This window comes from Alexandromys fortis, unplaced genomic scaffold (genome assembly GCF_014885135.2).
Source record: "Alexandromys fortis isolate MF-2015 unplaced genomic scaffold, M_Fortis_MF-2015_v1.1 scaffold_51, whole genome shotgun sequence".
NCBI lineage: Eukaryota > Metazoa > Chordata > Mammalia > Rodentia > Cricetidae > Alexandromys > Alexandromys fortis.
This window is the reverse complement of record NW_026067925.1, coordinates 457,618-474,906: the sequence shown is the minus strand read 5'-3', so window position 1 is coordinate 474,906 and position 17,289 is coordinate 457,618. Positions and strand designations below refer to the sequence as shown.

The 17,289-nt window shown below is 40.5% G+C and overlaps 1 protein-coding gene across 2 annotated transcripts in view; it reads left to right on the top strand.

Moving 5' to 3' along the window:
• Positions 1-17,289, top strand: part of LOC126502234 (intelectin-1a-like) — a 142,616-nt gene that overhangs the window by 104,878 nt on the left and 20,449 nt on the right. For both annotated transcript variants that reach the window (XM_050143109.1, XM_050143108.1), the window contains exons 1-3: positions 14,233-14,287; positions 14,870-14,965; positions 16,239-16,486. In XM_050143109.1, coding sequence (XP_049999066.1) covers positions 14,233-14,287; positions 14,870-14,965; positions 16,239-16,486 — 399 coding nt within the window. Of the gene's footprint in view, positions 14,288-14,869; positions 14,966-16,238; positions 16,487-17,289 lie in introns of those variants that run through there.

The following is a 17,289-nucleotide window of genomic DNA, read 5'->3' as shown; positions in this document are numbered from 1 at the left end:
CTCCCCTACCCCTCTCCCCCTACCCCCCACTCCATTCCCCCTCCCTCTCGAGAATGATGAGCAGTCCAGGTTCCCTGCCCTGCGGGAAGTCCAAGGTCCTCCCACTTCTATCCAGGACCAGGAAGGTGAGCATCCAAACAGGCTAGGCTCCCACACAGTCAGTTCATGTATTAGGATTGAAACCTAGTGCCATTGTCCTTGGCTTCTCATCAGCCTTCATTGTCCGCCACGTTCAGGGAGTCTGGTTTCATCCCATGCTTATTCAGTCCCAGTCCCGCTGGCCTTGATGAGTTCCTGATAGATCAGATCCACTGTCACAGCGGGTGGGTGCACCCCTCGTGGACCTGACTTCCTTGCTCATGTTCTCATTCCTTCTTCTTCTCAATTGGGTCTTAAGAGCTTATCCGGTGCTCCAATTTGGGTCTCTGTCTCTATCTTGATCCATCGCCAGATAAAGGTTCTATGGTGATATGTAAGATATTCATCAGTATGGCTATAGGATAGGGCCATTTCAGATTCCCTCTGTTCAGTTGCTCAAGGTACTAGCTGGGGGCATCTCCCTGGACAAGGAGAGGAGTTTTGCTAGTTGATACTCAACCTCTCTGAGCTAGCAAGATTCACCCCAGCCTTTGATTCTCGAGTATTATTTATAAATTTTATAAGATTTATAGTTAAAGCTACCTTTAGTAGCAGCAACAGAGCCAGTGCCTGTGGGAACAGTGGGTGGGCAGCCATCAGAAAATCAGGCCAGGAACTGCATAGTCACAATTGCTGGCTGAAATAGCAGTAGATTAAGGCACAACCACCGTGCCAAAGATAAACCAACAGTCCGCTGTGTGTGACCTTGTTCCCTTGTGCCAGGCACTGTTGATTGAAACACTTTTGTCTTTCACATGCTCCCCAGCACTGAGTCCAGGAACTAGTTCAGTAAGGACTGTCAAGCTGTGAAAAAGCAGACAGATGAGCCACATTCTAAAACTGCAGGCTTTTCCAATGCAAAAGGGACAAGTTCTAGGAAAGCTTATCTCATGGAGCTAGGGAAGCACAGAGGGGACCCTCTAATCCAGAGAGGGCTGCCAGAAGGACCTCATTGAGAAGGTGATTTGGCTTGACTCCTTGCTTACCCTAGACAGACAACTGGCATATGCCATTATTCTCATGGTGTCCTCCTGGAGAAATGACTTAGTGTTTAAGGGCATGTACTATTCTTCCAGAGGACTCAAGTTTGAGTCCCAGCAACCTTGTCAGGTGACTCATGACCTATAACTCTAGCTCCAGGGAATCCAATGCCTCTTACCTCTGTGGCATCAACTGGGTGCCAAGTATTCAACACACAAGCAGGGACTAGACATTCCATATTCAAAGCATAATGTTTTGTTTCTCCACATCAAGAGTCAGAATTCAGTGCTACAGCATCTAATGGGCCATATCGAGGCTATCTGCCAGTATTATGGATTGCCAGAAGGGTATGAGGAAGGATCATCCCTTTAGTTTGCCAGCATCTGTGTCTCTGCCTACCTCAAGACTAGGAAGCACAGGAAATATTTCTCCAAAGGAGGAAAGGTGTAATACTTGCCCCATGTCTGCAACCATTCTCTGTTTGGCCTTTTCCTTTCACTTCTCACAGCAACCCTTTGAGGTGGGTATTGCAAGGAGAGAGCCACTGTTTGTCCTGGCTGCCTGGCTAGCTTAGCCCAGAAGTAACAACACAGAAGTTGTTTTAATTAAATCACTGCTTGGCCCATTAGCTCCAGCCTCTTACTGCCTAACTCTCACATATTGATTTAACCCATTTCTATTAATCTGTGTATCACCATGAGGTCATGGCCTACCAGCAAAGTCTCAGCACAATTATCTCTGGCAGTGTCCATGGCGTCTCTCTCCCACCTGCCCTTCTTTTCAGCATTCGGTTCTTTCTTTCCTGCCTACCTAAGCTCTGCCTATTAACAGGCACAAAGCAGTTTCTTTATTCATTAACCAAAACAAGCAGCACATAGAAAGAAGGACCTCCTAAACCATTTCCCCTTTTCTGTTTAAACAAACAGGAAGGCTTTAACATTAACATAGCCAAACTACATAAAACAAAACAGTTATCAAGCAAGAATTACAGTTACAATATTTATATCTACTTTATATTTTATCATAACTAAGGAAAACTATAAATATAAATTCTGCAACTCCATCAAAGACTCCAGAAGGATATAATATTACCTATGTAAACTGAAAGTGCATTGTAAGCAACTTCCAAAACTCTAGAATTGACAGAGACATCTCACTGCATGAACAGTTATCCAAAGTTCCTCTGTACCATTGGGGCATCCATCTTCAGCCTACAGGCTCATAGTAAGCAGCAGACATTTCCATGAAGCAGGAAATTTCAAAGACTGTTCAATCACTTTCTTCTGTGTCCTGCAGAATATCTACCAGACTCTTTCAATAAGCAGGAACCCCAAAGGACCTTCTCACCTTTAAGCAAGTTCAGCAATCATCTCTCTGTGAGTACTGCATATCCAGGCAAGAGCAGTTTCTTTCCCAAATGGCTAACCAACTCCATAAGGAGACTCTTCAATGCCCATCTTCCTCTTGAAGTATATTGGTGCTGCCAGAAACAGATATGTCTCATTGTCATGAAAAGTCCTACATTTTTAAAAACATTTAAATGCCATATTCTGAAGGTTTCTGAAAGATTTGAAGAATACCTAACTTACTGAAATATATCTATACACATCTAGAAAATCTAGCTAACATGACTACAAACTTGACATTTATAGATGATTATTTATTAGCCTATATTTCTTAGTAATACATTTCATTTTTAATGAACTACACAATCACAATACCTTAATCGAGATCAGAAATACATATACATATAACAAAATTGGCCTTAAACTGGTATCAATAAGCCAAGAGCCATACCAATGCAAATTATTCATATCTATATCATATCCCCCTTTAAATGTAAAAGAACATTTATAAACAATATTTGGAAATATGGGTGTAGTTTTGTCTATACTGCTTCCTGTTGTTTGGGGGTGCTGTTAACCAGGTCTTTCATGGTGTATCCTATGTGCTAGATTCACCTCAGTCAGCAGTTGGATGAAGTAATTTTTTGAGAGTGTTCACAGCAACCTTTCAGGAGGCCTTGGTCCATGAAACCGTATTTGCCTGGAAGCAATCCACAGGTTCTCATCTTCTGTGAAAACAAAAGAAGAACTTCTTTTCCCAAGCAACATGTCCTAAGCAACCCAAATTCTGAAGTCAAGATACCTTTACAATATACATGCTGGTTTAGCTTAGCAGCCCATACAATAAAATGTTTCTCTGTACTTAGCTCCTTCACAGTCAAAAAATTCAAAGAAAGCACACTAATATACAGAATCCAGACTCTCTGTGAATTTTTCATGTTCATGTGGCTTATTTTCTTTACTATTTTTATCTATGATTATCTGTACTCTATCTCTTTAAACACTTTACCCTTTTTTAACTTTATTTTATGACTCTCTATACTCTTCTTCTTCTCTCTTCCAAGCCTATGTACCTTTATCTAACACTGTGACCCAAGGTGTAGGAGGTCCTTCTTTTTATGTGTTGCTTGTATTGGTTAATGTATAAATAAACTGCTTTGGGCTTGTTAATAGGGCAGAACTTAGGTAGACAAAGAAGACAGAACTGAATGCTGGGAAGAAGGGCAGAGTGGAAGAGAGATGCCATGAACCTGCTGCCAGAGATTGATGTGCTGAGAATTTGCTGATAGGCCATGACCTCATGGTGATATACAGATTAATACAAACGGGTTAAATCAAGATGTAAGAGTTAGACAATAGGAGGCTAGAGCTAATGGGCCAATTAGTGATTTAATTAATACAATTTCTGTGCAGTTATTTTGGTGCTAAGCTAGCCAGGCAGCCAGGACAAACAAGTGGCTCTCTCCTTGCAACAGGTAGGGTTTGTTATAAATGCTTGGTATGAATACTGAGGTCCAGAGAGATGAAACAGAAGAAGAAATGAGTTGCTTTCTCCAGATGATAAAATGGTTAGATAGAAAATCTAAATTATAGCTGCAGATCAATTATCAGAATGAATGAGAGGAACATTTTACTGGATACAAAGCTAACATGGAAATCAGTTGTATCTAGGTAGTATCAGAGCCTGGATTTGAGCTAAGTCCCAGACTTCCAGGAAGTTCTTTTTCCCATTGTAGCAACTTGCTGCTGACGTAAGAATGAGCACTTCTCATGGAATCAAAGGTATGTTGATGAACAACTGCACTGTGTAGGATGAACCGCAAACAAAAATATACCACTGGATGAACACAAACTGCTATCAACATTAGAGACAATAAGTGCTAACTCTAGTAATACAGGAAGTATACATTTTATTTGAACACTTGTCTTAGACCCAGATGTAGTCTTATTCTCTTTTGTTAGAGCTTATGGAGCTGTGTAAATTTAAAAAGGAAATATTGGCTTAACAAATACAGTCTGATGAAAGTTTCATAGTAACTGCCAAAGGAGCCAAGTAAACAGTGCAACAGCCTTGTTATCAAGCTGAGATAACACTGTGTACAAGGATGAAACCACACCTAGGAGGAAGGACTCCATTCCACTGGGGGAAAGTGCAAACAGTAGTGATACTCAGAGAACAGAGAAATGACACCAGAACAGAAGAGATGGAGAACCAGAGGAAGAGTGTACTGATCATGCATCGAATGTGTGGTCTGGGGACCATTGTAGCACTCTCAGAACTTAGCACAACTGTTGCCATGTTAGATGTACCAAGGCACCATTGTAACCTAAGAGCCCATCACATAGACCCCTACACCTGCCAAAATGAAAACAAAGTCATAATCATTATAGTTCCTAGTTCTGGGATAGTCCCTAAATATATTAACTTTGCTTTTTTACTTTTGTGGCTTTGCTTATTGCTGTTTTTAATAACTGACCTGTGTCAATCAGGGTATGATTTTTGTGCATAAAATGTCAGAACAGTAAGGCTTGTGGCTACACAATTTGGGCTACATGATTCCCTGGATAGTCTGCAGTCAGCGAATAGAAACTTTCTGTTGGCTTTTTCTTCTTTCTTTATCAAGGGTACAAGTCCATTACAGCAAACTGTACTCACATCACTCATGTTACAGAGACATGATTCACATCATTTTAACTCAATCTGCATAGCCCTGTGGTCTTCCTGCAAAGTCGTATCAAAAACTACAAAGTTAGGAAGACAAAGTTTGACATGATGTTATTATGCAGGTCAAACTGAGAAGGTTATGTTGAGCCTCTGTTCTGACAGAAAAGCATCCAGTCCTTTGTATATGCATTTGTTTTTACTGTAACAAAACAACTTGTAAAGTTTAACATTTACAATGAGCATCTTTTTCCTTCCAGTAAAAACCAAAAAACTAAAAATAAAAACACTCAAAATAAAGTTACAACAGAGATATCAACTCCAAATAAAACCCTGCAAGGTCTGCTGATTCTCCCATTGAGTGGCAGGGCTCAGGTCATCATTAGGAGAGAAATTTATTTCAAAAGTGTCATCTCAAACTGCAAGGATGTCTTTACCATCACAACTAAACATGCCAAATGAGAAGCCACGTTGTCACAATGTCCACTTACCCTCACAGACACCTCAAACCCACTCTTGGTGACCTTATATACTCTCCTTTTTTATTTCTTTTTCTTTTTATTAAACAAAAGAAAGTAGACAGATACATGTTGGTAAATGCTAACTGTCTGTATTCACGTAGAGAACACAGTGCAATCTCTGAGCCCAATATACAGAGAAAGCAAATAAAAGCTAGAATTCTATGCATTACACAGGGACCCAGGACCCCACAGCCTCCAGCAGAGCCAAGAGGGCCAGAGGGCTTTTCTTTTTTCTCACAGAGCACAGTGGTAATGGTGATGAATCCACAGTTTCAGACAAGAAAGGGTAAAAATTAATTTAGAACAGAATAGTGAGGTTCTTTTCCTGTTATAATTTGCTCAGGTATTTTTCCCCAAATAAGTTGAAATCCATGGTGTTGAGAAGAGAGACCTCAAAAGCAGAACAAATGAGCAGAGAAGGTTTGTGGAGGAGAGGAAAATGACTACCATTTGCTCCCAGGGACTGGAGAAAATTAAACAGAGAAAGAAAATTAAAAGGCAGGTTAGAACCCATCAGTCTTCTGTGCTAGTCATCCTTGCCTTGATCGTCCTCTCCTTCTTCCCCTTCATCATCATCTTTATCTTCTTCCCTTCATCCCCATCCCCTTCATCATCAACATCTTCCAAGCCTTCTTCTTCATCATTGTTGTCTTCTTCATCATTCACATCAGGAACCAAATAGTACTGCAGTGGGTTTGGCCAAATATCGTCTCTGAAGACCTCTCCTAACCTACCTGCCCCTGCATCAGAATGGTCAGGAAGCCAAGTAAAGCAGCTCTTTGGCTCTTCATGTCGCCTCTTCCTGCTGGCCTTATTCTTTTTTTGACATTTATTGAGATCTATATTTTTCTCTGCTCTACTCCCTGCCTTTCCTTTCCCCCTTCAGTCCTCCCCCAAGGTCCCCATGCTCCCAAATTACTCAGGAGATCATGTCTTTTTCTTCTTTCTACTTCCCATATAGATTAGATCTAAGTAAGTCTCTCTTAGTGTCTGCATTGTTGTCTAAGTTCTCTGGAATTGTGGCTTGTAGGCTGGCTTTCTTCATTCTATGTTTAAAAACCACCTATGAGTGAGCACATGTGATAATTTGTAGGGCCTGGGTCTATCCCTGGTCCTGGGGTTACTTGAGGACAGTTTCTGGTGAGCCAGCTAAAACATTCTGTTTGTTTTTGTGCTCCCTCTGCCCCACCTGGTGATTAGCTGTAGGGCATTGTTGACTCCATCTTGGGTGTGGTAATTTCCCACCTGCCTGGGGGGAATTCCTTGTGCAGCAGCTAGGTATTTAAGGATTTCCCCAAAGCTGAAGAAACAGCATTTAGCTGATCTCCTTTCGAAAGACCCAGGTCTCTTGTGTGTTCTTTCGATGTCCAGGCCCTTGCCCAACTCACATACAATACAGTGGCGTGCAAACTGTACCAAGAGGGTAACACAGAATTGGGTGTTACAATTGGAGGCACCACTGAGATGATCAGGAACTACAGTCGGAGGCCCATCAGTGAGATTAGGAAGTAGGGAATCCCTGCGAGATCACACTCAGAAGGCTGGCAAGTTTCCCCCCAGCATGACCTTGACATGTTGACTGGTGTAGGAAGGTGCTTGGGTTTAGCAGCACAGGTTAAATTATTGATCCACAAGGACAGAGGATAAGGCAGCATAACCCCCTGGCCTTGAAGGACTTTAAGCAACTAAAAGAAGCAGTTACAACCTATGGAACTCATGCCCCCTTCACTGTGGCTTTAATGGAATCCTTTGCAGAACTCAACCTTACACCAGTGACTGGATGCAGCTTTGCAAGGTTTGTCTTTCTGGGAGAGATTACTTATTATGGAGAGGCGAAATGCAGGAAAATTACAAAAATACCGCACTGAGTAATTCCACTGTGGGTTTCCCCCAGAATAACCTTAACATGTTAACTGGTGAAGGACAGTATGCTGGTTTAGAGGCACAGATTGTGTATGATCATGTGATTTATGCTCAGGTAGCTGCCGCAGCCGTTAAAGCTTGGAAAGCTTTACCTAATAAAAAAGCAGGAGAACAACTGTCTAAGGTCCTTCAAAGACCTTCCGAACCTTATTCTGAGTTTATTGATTGCCTGTTACAGGTGGGAAGTCACATTTTTGGGGATGTGGACTCAGTTATGCCTGTCATAAAGCAACTGGCTTATAAAAATGCTAACATACTGTCAAGAGGCTATACGCCCCCATAAAAATGGGAATTTAAATGACTTTATCAGGTTATGCAGGAACATTGATGGCACTCACATGATGAATCAGGTAATTGTTTCTGCCCTTAGAAAGAGTCAAGGTAAAACTAGGTCAAGAAATTGTTTTCAATACAAAAGGTAGAGCAAAACACTCAAAAAGTGGCTTGAGGGTAAAGAGACAGCTAATCAGCCCAAGGAAAAAAGCCAGGTGTGGTGGTGAATGCCTTTAATTCCAGCTCTGGAGACAGAGACTGGCAAAACTGAGTTCAAGGCCAGCCTGGTCTACAGAGTGAGTTCCTGGAACAGCTAGAGGCCGGATGCTGTGGCATCCACTTCTCCCTGGAATACTCCTATCTTTGTTATTAAGAAAAAGTCTGGTAAATGGAGGTTGCTATAAGATCTTAGAGCAGTAAATGGTTGTATGGCCATTCTGCAGGGGAATCCAGATCCAACTTCCTTTCGTGAGTTGACACCTCAGGCAAGGGAATGTATTACTTTAATTGAAGAAAAGCTTGCCTCTGCTCATATTCATTATATTGACTATAATCAGCTGCTGCTGTTGGTAATTTTTCCCTCTCAGCATAGTCCTACTGGAGTTTTTTGGCAGCAAGGACCCATCCTATGGGTACATGAACATGTGTCACCTGTAAAAATTGTTAATCACGTATCCATCAGCTGTGCTACTCGTTGTTCAGAAAGGGTATGAACTTGGTTTGCAAACCTTTGGAATGTTACCTGATAAGGTTATTACACCATACACCCAGGCAGGAATAATTTGGCTGCAAAATTTTGCTGAAATTGGACCTTGTTTTTTTGCACTAATCCCTGCATGTTTGATAATCATTATCCTTCTGATAAATTGGTCACCTTTTTCAAAAATCATCTGGAATGCTTCCCTAAAGTTATTTCTTTGCAGCCTCTGGCAGGGGCATGGAATGTGTTTACTGATGGGTCTTCCACCAGAAGAGCTATGGTGGCCTCCCCTCCTGATTTTGATATTCAGCCTGTGTTGGACTCTAGTGTCCAAACACCGAGAAGGAATCACCCCCAGAGACCATCTCACACACCACAGTCGATGCAAAAGCATGAGGATTTTATTAATTCTGTCATGACAGGGTCCCCCAGCATTCGGGAAGCCGAAGGACTCCGAATAGCTGGTACAATCTACTTTTAAAGGGGCCACAGAACCAAGAGGGGTTGTTCTTTGACTATTCTGATTGGCTTATTCAAAAGGGCTATTACCAATAATTGACTGGAGAGCTGTTGCCAGATCAGATGTGGTAAGAGGTCATTTTGACCCTGCTTCCCAGGGGACCGAACCAAAACATACGTATATGGGTAATTGTTCAGGAACTGAGTGCGAGTGTAACTATTAGGTCCTTGGGTCCCAGGGGAGGAGGGGAAGCACTATGGCACAGAGGCTGAGAAAATTCAGAATTGTCAAAAATGGCTTCAGGATTGTCTTAAAGTCTTACAATTACGTTGACAGATTTTTGTTTTTTGAACCATCCCTACATCTGTGGAATGAAGCTGACTTGTTCATGGTGGATGATGATTTTGATGTATTCTTGGATCCTATTTGCAGTATTTTATTTAGTATTTTTGCATCAATGTTCATGAGTGAGATTGGTCTGTAATTTGGCAATGTTCCTTCTATTTCTATTGTGTGGAACAATTTGAGGAGTATTGGTATTAGTTCTTCTTTGAAAATCTTGTAGAATTATGAGCTGAAACCATCTGGTCCTGGGCTTTTTTTTTCTTGGTTGGGAGACTTTTGATGACTGTTTCTGTTTCTTCAGCAGTTATAAGTCTGTTTAATTTGCTAATCTGGCTTTAATTTTGGTAAGTGCTATTTATCCAGAAAGTTGTCCATTTCCCTTAAGTTTTCTGATTTTTGTAGAGTACAGATTTGTGAAAAATGACCTGATGAATCTCTGTATTTCCTCCATGTCTGTTTTTTTAAAGATTTATTTATTTATACAGTATCCTGCCTGTAGGCCAGAAGAGGGCACCAGATCTCATTATAGGTGGTTTTGAGCCATCATGTGGTTGCTGGGAATTGAACTCAGGACCGCTAGAAGAGCAGTCAGTGCTCTTAATTGTTGAGCCATCTCTCCAGCCCCTCCATGTCTGTTGTTATGTCCCCTTTTTCATTTCTGATTTTGTTAATTTGGATATTGTCTCTCTGCCTTTTGGCTAGATTGGATAAAGTTTTGTCTATTTTGTTGATTTTCTCGAAGAACCAATTCTTTGTCTCATTGATTCTTTGTATTTTTTGTTGTTGTTGTTGTTTCTATTTTCTTGACTTCAGCTCTTAATTTGGTTATTTCCTGCCATCTAGTTCTCTTGAGTAAACTTGCTTCATTTTGTTCTAAAGTTTTCAAATGGTCTGTTAATTCACTAGTGTGGGATTTTTCCAGCTTCTTTATGTAGACATTTAGTGCTATGAACTTTCCTCTTAACACTGTTTTTATTGTGTCCCATAAATTTGGGTATGTTGTGTGGTCATTTTCATTGAATTTTAGATATTCTTTAATTTCTCCCTTTATTTCTTCTTTGACCCATTGATGATTCAGGTGATCACTGTTTAATTTCCATGTGTTTATGGGCTTTCTGGAATTAATATTGTTGTTGAATTCTAGTTTTAAGCCATGATGATCTGATAAGATACATGGGGCTATTCCAATATTTTGTATCTGTTGAGGTTGTTTTGTTACCAAATATGTGGTCAGTTTTGGAGAAGGTTCCATGAGGTGCTGAGAAGAAGGTATATTCTTTTATGTTTGGATGGAATATTCTATAGATGTCTGTTAAGTCCATTTGAGTCATAACATCTGTCAGTTCCCTTATTTCTCTGTTGTTTTTTTTTTTTTTTTTTTTGTCTGACTGGCCTGTCCGTGGTGTGAGGGGAGTGTTGAAGTCTCCCACTATTAGTGTGTGGGATTTGATGTATGATTTAAGCTTTAGAAGTATTTCTTTTACCAATGTGGGTACCCTTGTATTTGGGGCATAGATGTTCAGTATTGAAATTTCCTCTTGATGGATTCCTATGACTAATATGAAATGTCCTTCTTTGTCTCTTTTGATTTTAATTTGAAGTCTGTGTTGTTAGATATTAGGATAGCTACACCCACTTGTTTCTTAGGTCCATTTGATTGGAAAAAATTTTCCAACCCTTTACTCTGAAGCAATCTCTGTCTTTAAGATTGAGGTGTGTTTCTTGTATGCAGAAGAAGGATGGATTCTGTTTTCGAATCTGTTAGCCTATGCCTTTTTATACATGAGTTGAGTCCATTTGTATTAAGGGGTATAAATGACCAGTGATTGCTATTTCCTGTTAATTTAGTTTTCATTGTTGATGATGTTAATGTGTACATTTTCCCCTTCTTTGGGGTTTGCTGCTATGAGACCATCAATTATCTGTGTTTTTTGTTGATGTAGCCAATTTCCTTGGGTTAGACTTTTCCTTCTAATATTTTGTGTAGGGCTGGGTTTGTGGCTAGGTATTGGTGAAATCTGGTTTTGTCATGGAATATCTTGTTTTGTCCTTCTGTGGTGATTGAAAGTTTTGCTGGGTATAGTAGTCTGGGCTGATATCCATGGTTTCTTAATGTCTGCATAATGCTTGACCACAACCTTCTGGCTTTCATTGTCTCCTATGAAAAGTCAGGTATAATTCTGATAGGTCTGCCTTTATATGTTACTTGGCCTTTTTCCTTTGCAGCTCTTAATATTCTTTCTTTATTCTGTATGTTTAGTGTTTTAATTATTTTGTGGCAAGGGGAATTCTTTTTTATCCAGTCTGCTTGATGTTCTGTGCACTCCTTTTTTCTTCATAGGCATGTCTTTCTTTAGGTTGGGAAAGTTTTATTCTATGATTTTTGTTAAATATATTTTCTGTGCTTTTGAGTTGAACTTCTACTTTTTCTATACCTATTATTCTTAGGTTTAGTCTTTTCTCAGATGGTCTTCCTTGATCAAACCTGACTTTTCTTAACTCAGAATGAATCCACAGCCTCTCATTTCCTGTGGAAACAAAAGGAAAATCTCTTCTTCAAAGTAACATACCTTTTGACTTCAATTTTGAAGTCAAGGTATTGTCAAAATACCTATCTTGGATTAATTCAGCAGCATTTATGAGCAATTATCTTTTAGCAGCTGTTGCTCCTTCCTCAGCATTCAAATAGTTCAAAGAGAGCATAATAACATACAGTATCAAGATTCTCAGTGTATTTTTCATCTTTACATGGCTTTATTTTAACCCCTATTTCTTATATCTTTACTTGTACTTTTTGACTTTTTGAGACAGGTTCTCTGTTTATCTTTGTCCTGGAACTCCCTCTGCAGACCAGGCTGTCCTTGAACTCACAGAAATCCCCCGTCTCTGCTTCCCAAGTGCTGGGATTAAAAGTGTGTGCTACCATACCTTGAACTCACAGAGGTCTGTCTCCCAAGTATTGGGATTCAAGGTGTGTACCACCACACTCAACTACTCTCTTTCTTTCTTTTTTATTCTAAGGACTTTAACCTTTTTCTTTTCTCTCCCAAGCAAGCATATATTTTTAAAACACAGTAAACCATTTAGAGGTTTTTTTTTAATCTCTCTTTATTGTACATCTCTCTTTTTCTGACTACACGAGTCTTTAATTTACAAAGCAATATGGGTAGGATTAAAGCCATGGCTTTGACAGCTGGATCCAGCCCATTCCTTACCTTTCTGTGTTTCCAGCCTTGTGGTGGAGGAACTGAATATAGCCATGCTTATTGCCACAACTCTATGGCATTTCAAGGTCCCTGCCAGCAAGCAAGCAGCAGCAATGTGCTCACAAACCACATTCAAATGCTTTGTAGTCAGACTGCCTTATTTATTCATTAAAAGACATATAGATTTTCTTTGTGCATGAACAGTTCTTTTGCTTTGCTTGTTCTGTTTCACAGCATCTTATATACCACATATCCTTCAACCTGCTATGTAGCAGAGGGTAGCCCCAAACTTCTGATCCTCCTACTCCCACTTCCTAATGGCAGGAATTTCAGGCATGACCATCCATACCTATGATGCTAGAGATTGAACCTGTAGCTCATGTATACAAGACAAACATTCTACCAGCTGAGCTATATGCCTCTGTTTTATTCTATGCTTTCAATAATTCTGAATGATATTGTATATATCTGTCCTTCAAACACACGAAGATACAAAATAAAAGCTTAATGAAAAGATTACTCCCAAAGGATTGTAATATTATCAGTATTATAATAAAGCTTTGTACATATGACTGAGGATGCTTAATTGCTGAGGAAAAGGTAATTCACTCCATTATAGCCCAAAGTGGAATCTGAGAACTGGAGAAAGACAAACGGTAGAGATAGAGAAAGCTTGTACATCTTCAGAGGGGATTTCTATGACTTAATCCCAAATTCAATTTATTAGATAATTTCACTAGTATGTGATAACTATGAGAAAATCAAGGACAAAATATTGAAGGCTATATGGAACTCAATTCATGCAGAGTAAAGGTTTACATTTACTCTTAAATGACCATTTAATGTTTTGATGTTAAACTTTTCTTTTTTTTTAATAGTCAAGTTTGATGGTGTGTGTCTCTAATCCCAACACTTGGGAGGTAGGATGAAGAGAATCAGGAGTTCAAGGACATCTTCGCCTAACCAGTAAGTTTGAGGCCAGCCTGGGCTACATGAAATGTACTCTTGTATACATTGAAACTCCCCCTGCAAAAAAAAGTTTTCTTCTCCTATGAAATGAGGATAATTATAAATATTTGAAGTTTTTAAGTATTATGTTGCAAGAAAGACTCTTGTACACAAGAAAATACAAATAGATGTCAAATGTTGCAATTCTCATCTATTTCCTTTTTGAAAATATGCAGATCGATGAAATTATCAAACCTAGTAATAGTACTAGGGTATGACAGTTAATGTTTGTCTTTTTTGAGCTTTTGAATCCCATGAGTCATCACTGTAAAAGAACTTTCCTGCAATAAAAAAAAAAGTTGATGCAGTGGCATCCTGCCAGAAAAGGGGGAGCCTGGCAAAGTCTGGGCTATTCCCACCAGATTCGTCCCATAAAAGGACAAGAGCCTCACCTGGACCACACTAGAGACTCTGCAGAGAGAAAGGAGCTCATCTTCATTCAGTGGACAACTTTGAGTGTCTGGCCAGGTATGGAGGGGTAGGTAGTGGCTGTCAGTGGAAGAAGGAAAGTGGACTCCGGCTCAGGTCAACTTTATGGCATAGAGATACAAGGAGTTTAAAGGGGAGGAAGGAGCCTTTAATGAGGACTAGATAGGAGCTGAGACAGGGAAGGGGGGAAAGATGGTTTGGATAGAGAGTGATCTTCTTCTTGCTTTTCTCTAGATGACCATGATGAAACTCGGCTTCCTGCTGTTTATTGTCGTGGCCACCAGAGGGTACCCTGGTGAGTCTTGATACAGGACCCCAGATTCCTCTGGTCACCTCTAGCTTTAAAGAGAGTCCTCTCTAGAGTGGGTTACTTCCAGGAACTTGGTCTCTGAGGGCCAAAGATCATGCTTTTCTTGATGTTGCCTATTTGTTGCTTTTGGAGACAGGGTTTCTCTGTGTAGCCTAACTGACCTGGAACTTGATCTGTAGACCAGGCTGGCCTAAACTCAGAGATCTCCCTGACTCTGCCTCTGGAGTGCTGGGATTAAAGGCATGGGTCACCACAGCTCTGCAGATGATACCTTTTTAAAAATAATAATAATAAATTTTGACTCTGGAGTTCTGAGATTAAAGGCATGGGTCACCACAGCTCAGTCCCTGCATTTCCTCTACCTGCAAAGCTGGACTTCACTTTATTCTTCCTTTTCAGGACTTTGGACACAAACTTCTCCACACCTTCAAATCTCTTGTCTTTATTCCTAGTTACAAATCTTGTTGATTCTCAAAGGGAGGCTTTGAGAAGTTATGGAATGAGTTTAGAATGAATGACAGGGGAGGCTGGGTGTCCCATGAGTGTCAAACTCTGCATCTTCTCTAGTTAAAGAGAACGACACCAACAGCCAGGCCAATCCTGTGTCTTCCTCTCTGTTCAGAAGCTGCAAGGAAATCAAGCAAAATATCACTGGGGCACAAGGTGAGTAATGAACATTTAAAGAGCACACTGTGATCCTAACACTTGGGAACCTAAGGCGGAGGATTGAAAGCTCCAAGCCAACCTGGGGAGACCCTGTCTCAGAAATGCTTTTTTGATATAGAACATGTGACAGAGCTGGGCAGTGATATCACACAGAGACCCCAATCTCAAGGGGAAAAAAGAAAAGAAAAGATTTCATAGAATGTACATAATGGATAAATATTGCACTTAACTAATATTAAGGAGTTTTAGTCAAGGGCAACTTTAAAAATGGTAGGGATCACCACTATCCATATCCAGAAACTTTTCATTCCTTAAAAAAAATTCTGGGGCTGGAGAGATGGCTCAGTGGTTAAGGTTAAGAGCATTGCCTGCTCTTTCAAAGGTCCTGAGTTCAATTCCAAGCAACCACATGGTGACTCAAAACCATCTGTAATGAGGTCTGTTGCCCTCTTCTGGCCTGCAGGCATACATGTAGATAGAATATTGTACACATAATAAATAAATATTTAAAAAAAATTCTGTAGCCACAAAATAATAAATTCCTGTGTTCCCTGTGAGCCGCTGTCTGTTTCCTACGTCTATGAATCTGACAATTCTTGTTACACCGTCTGAGTAATCTGCCTTATTTCATTAACATGCTTCGCAGCTCATATGTGCTGTAGGAGAGTTCATTTATTTTTAAAAGATTGGTTATTATTAGTGTGCATAGATACACATGTCTGTGTGGGAGAATGTGTACATGTGTGTGCAGGTACATGCAGAGTCCGGAACAGGCCATCCATCCACTCTGGAGCTGGAGTGACAGGCACTTGTACACTGCCAAGTGTGAGTGCTGGGAGCCTGACTCAAGTCCTCTGCTAGAGCAATACTTGCACTTAACCATGGAGTCGTTTCACCAGCCCACTTCACTCTTTTTTATGAATTCTTTCAGTTCTTGTGGCCAGAGCTGTAACAAACATGAATGTCCATATCTGAGTCCCTGTTCCCAGTTCTGTGGAAATCTACCGAGGGGAGTTGCTAAGTCCTTAAAAATACTGTGTTTAACTTTAGAAAAGAAACATCACTAACAGTTTGGGTAATTCCATCTTAAACCTCAGTCACAGAAGCATGGCTTTCTGAACTAAAGCACAGTCCCAGGGACACCTGTGGTGACACACTCAGGGTATGAAGCATTAGCCATGTTTGCAGTTCCTAGAGCCATTTTGTTTCTGGAGCAGAGATGGACAATGAGCCTGAAAACAGGTGGACTGTGGACTGCTTCTCTCTACAGATGGCCTCTATTTCCTTCGCACGGAAAATGGTGTCATCTACCAGACCTTCTGTGACATGACCACTGCTGGTGGTGGATGGACCCTGGTGGCCAGTGTGCATGAGAACAACATGTATGGGAAGTGCACAGTGGGCGATCGCTGGTCCAGTCAGCAAGGCAACAGAGCAGACTACCCAGAGGGGGATGGCAACTGGGCCAACTACAACACCTTTGGGACTGCAGAGGGGGCCACAAGTGATGACTACAAGGTTGGTACACTCTGTAGTCACTTGGGAAAGTGTGAGGATGTGAGTGTAGCTCAAGGATGTCATGGAGAGGGTGGGAAGGTTGTCCTTCAACACAGGGCTGAAGAAGTGAAAAGAACTTACCTTGTGTCGCGGACCGTCCCTCTCGGAGACCACCACCCACGGGAGACCAGGGTGTAGGATAGGATAGTCAGGATACGATGCAAGGGAAATGACAGACAGACACACTGTGTAGTGAAAATCTGCTGTAACTTTACTTCTGCAAAGCTTTAGTTTTTATACAGATCAAAGAACTTGGCAGGTTTATTACATCACCCCACTCAGGGTTTCAGACATAAATCAAGATTAAGCATAACCAAAATAGAGCTTCTTCTACGTGCTCCTTTTTCCGTGCTCAAGATATTGGCAAGGACTTTTAGTTTTTGTTTTGTCTTTTAGAACTCTGTCTCACACCATTATTTACTTTCTACTGTGGGAGACTAGTTCTCAAGGTCCTGTGTTTAGCTTTCCATCTATATAGTTTTTATTCTTTACTCCATATCCCCTAATAGTTTTCTCACTTTCTCATGATAGTTCCTATACCAATATATAAAAACTAGTCTCATGTTATCAATAATTTTCTTTCTTTCCTTCTTACTATAAAGACGCCAGGGCTTTTGAGATCTAGCTAATCTTTTCATAAAGGGGAATTTTCTCTAACTCTCCTTTTCTCTCTAAATCTGATTCACTATGACAATTCCCTCGTAACATATCAACTTTAGCCGCTTCTGTTTCATAAATAATAAAGTTTCCCAGGCTCATGTGGC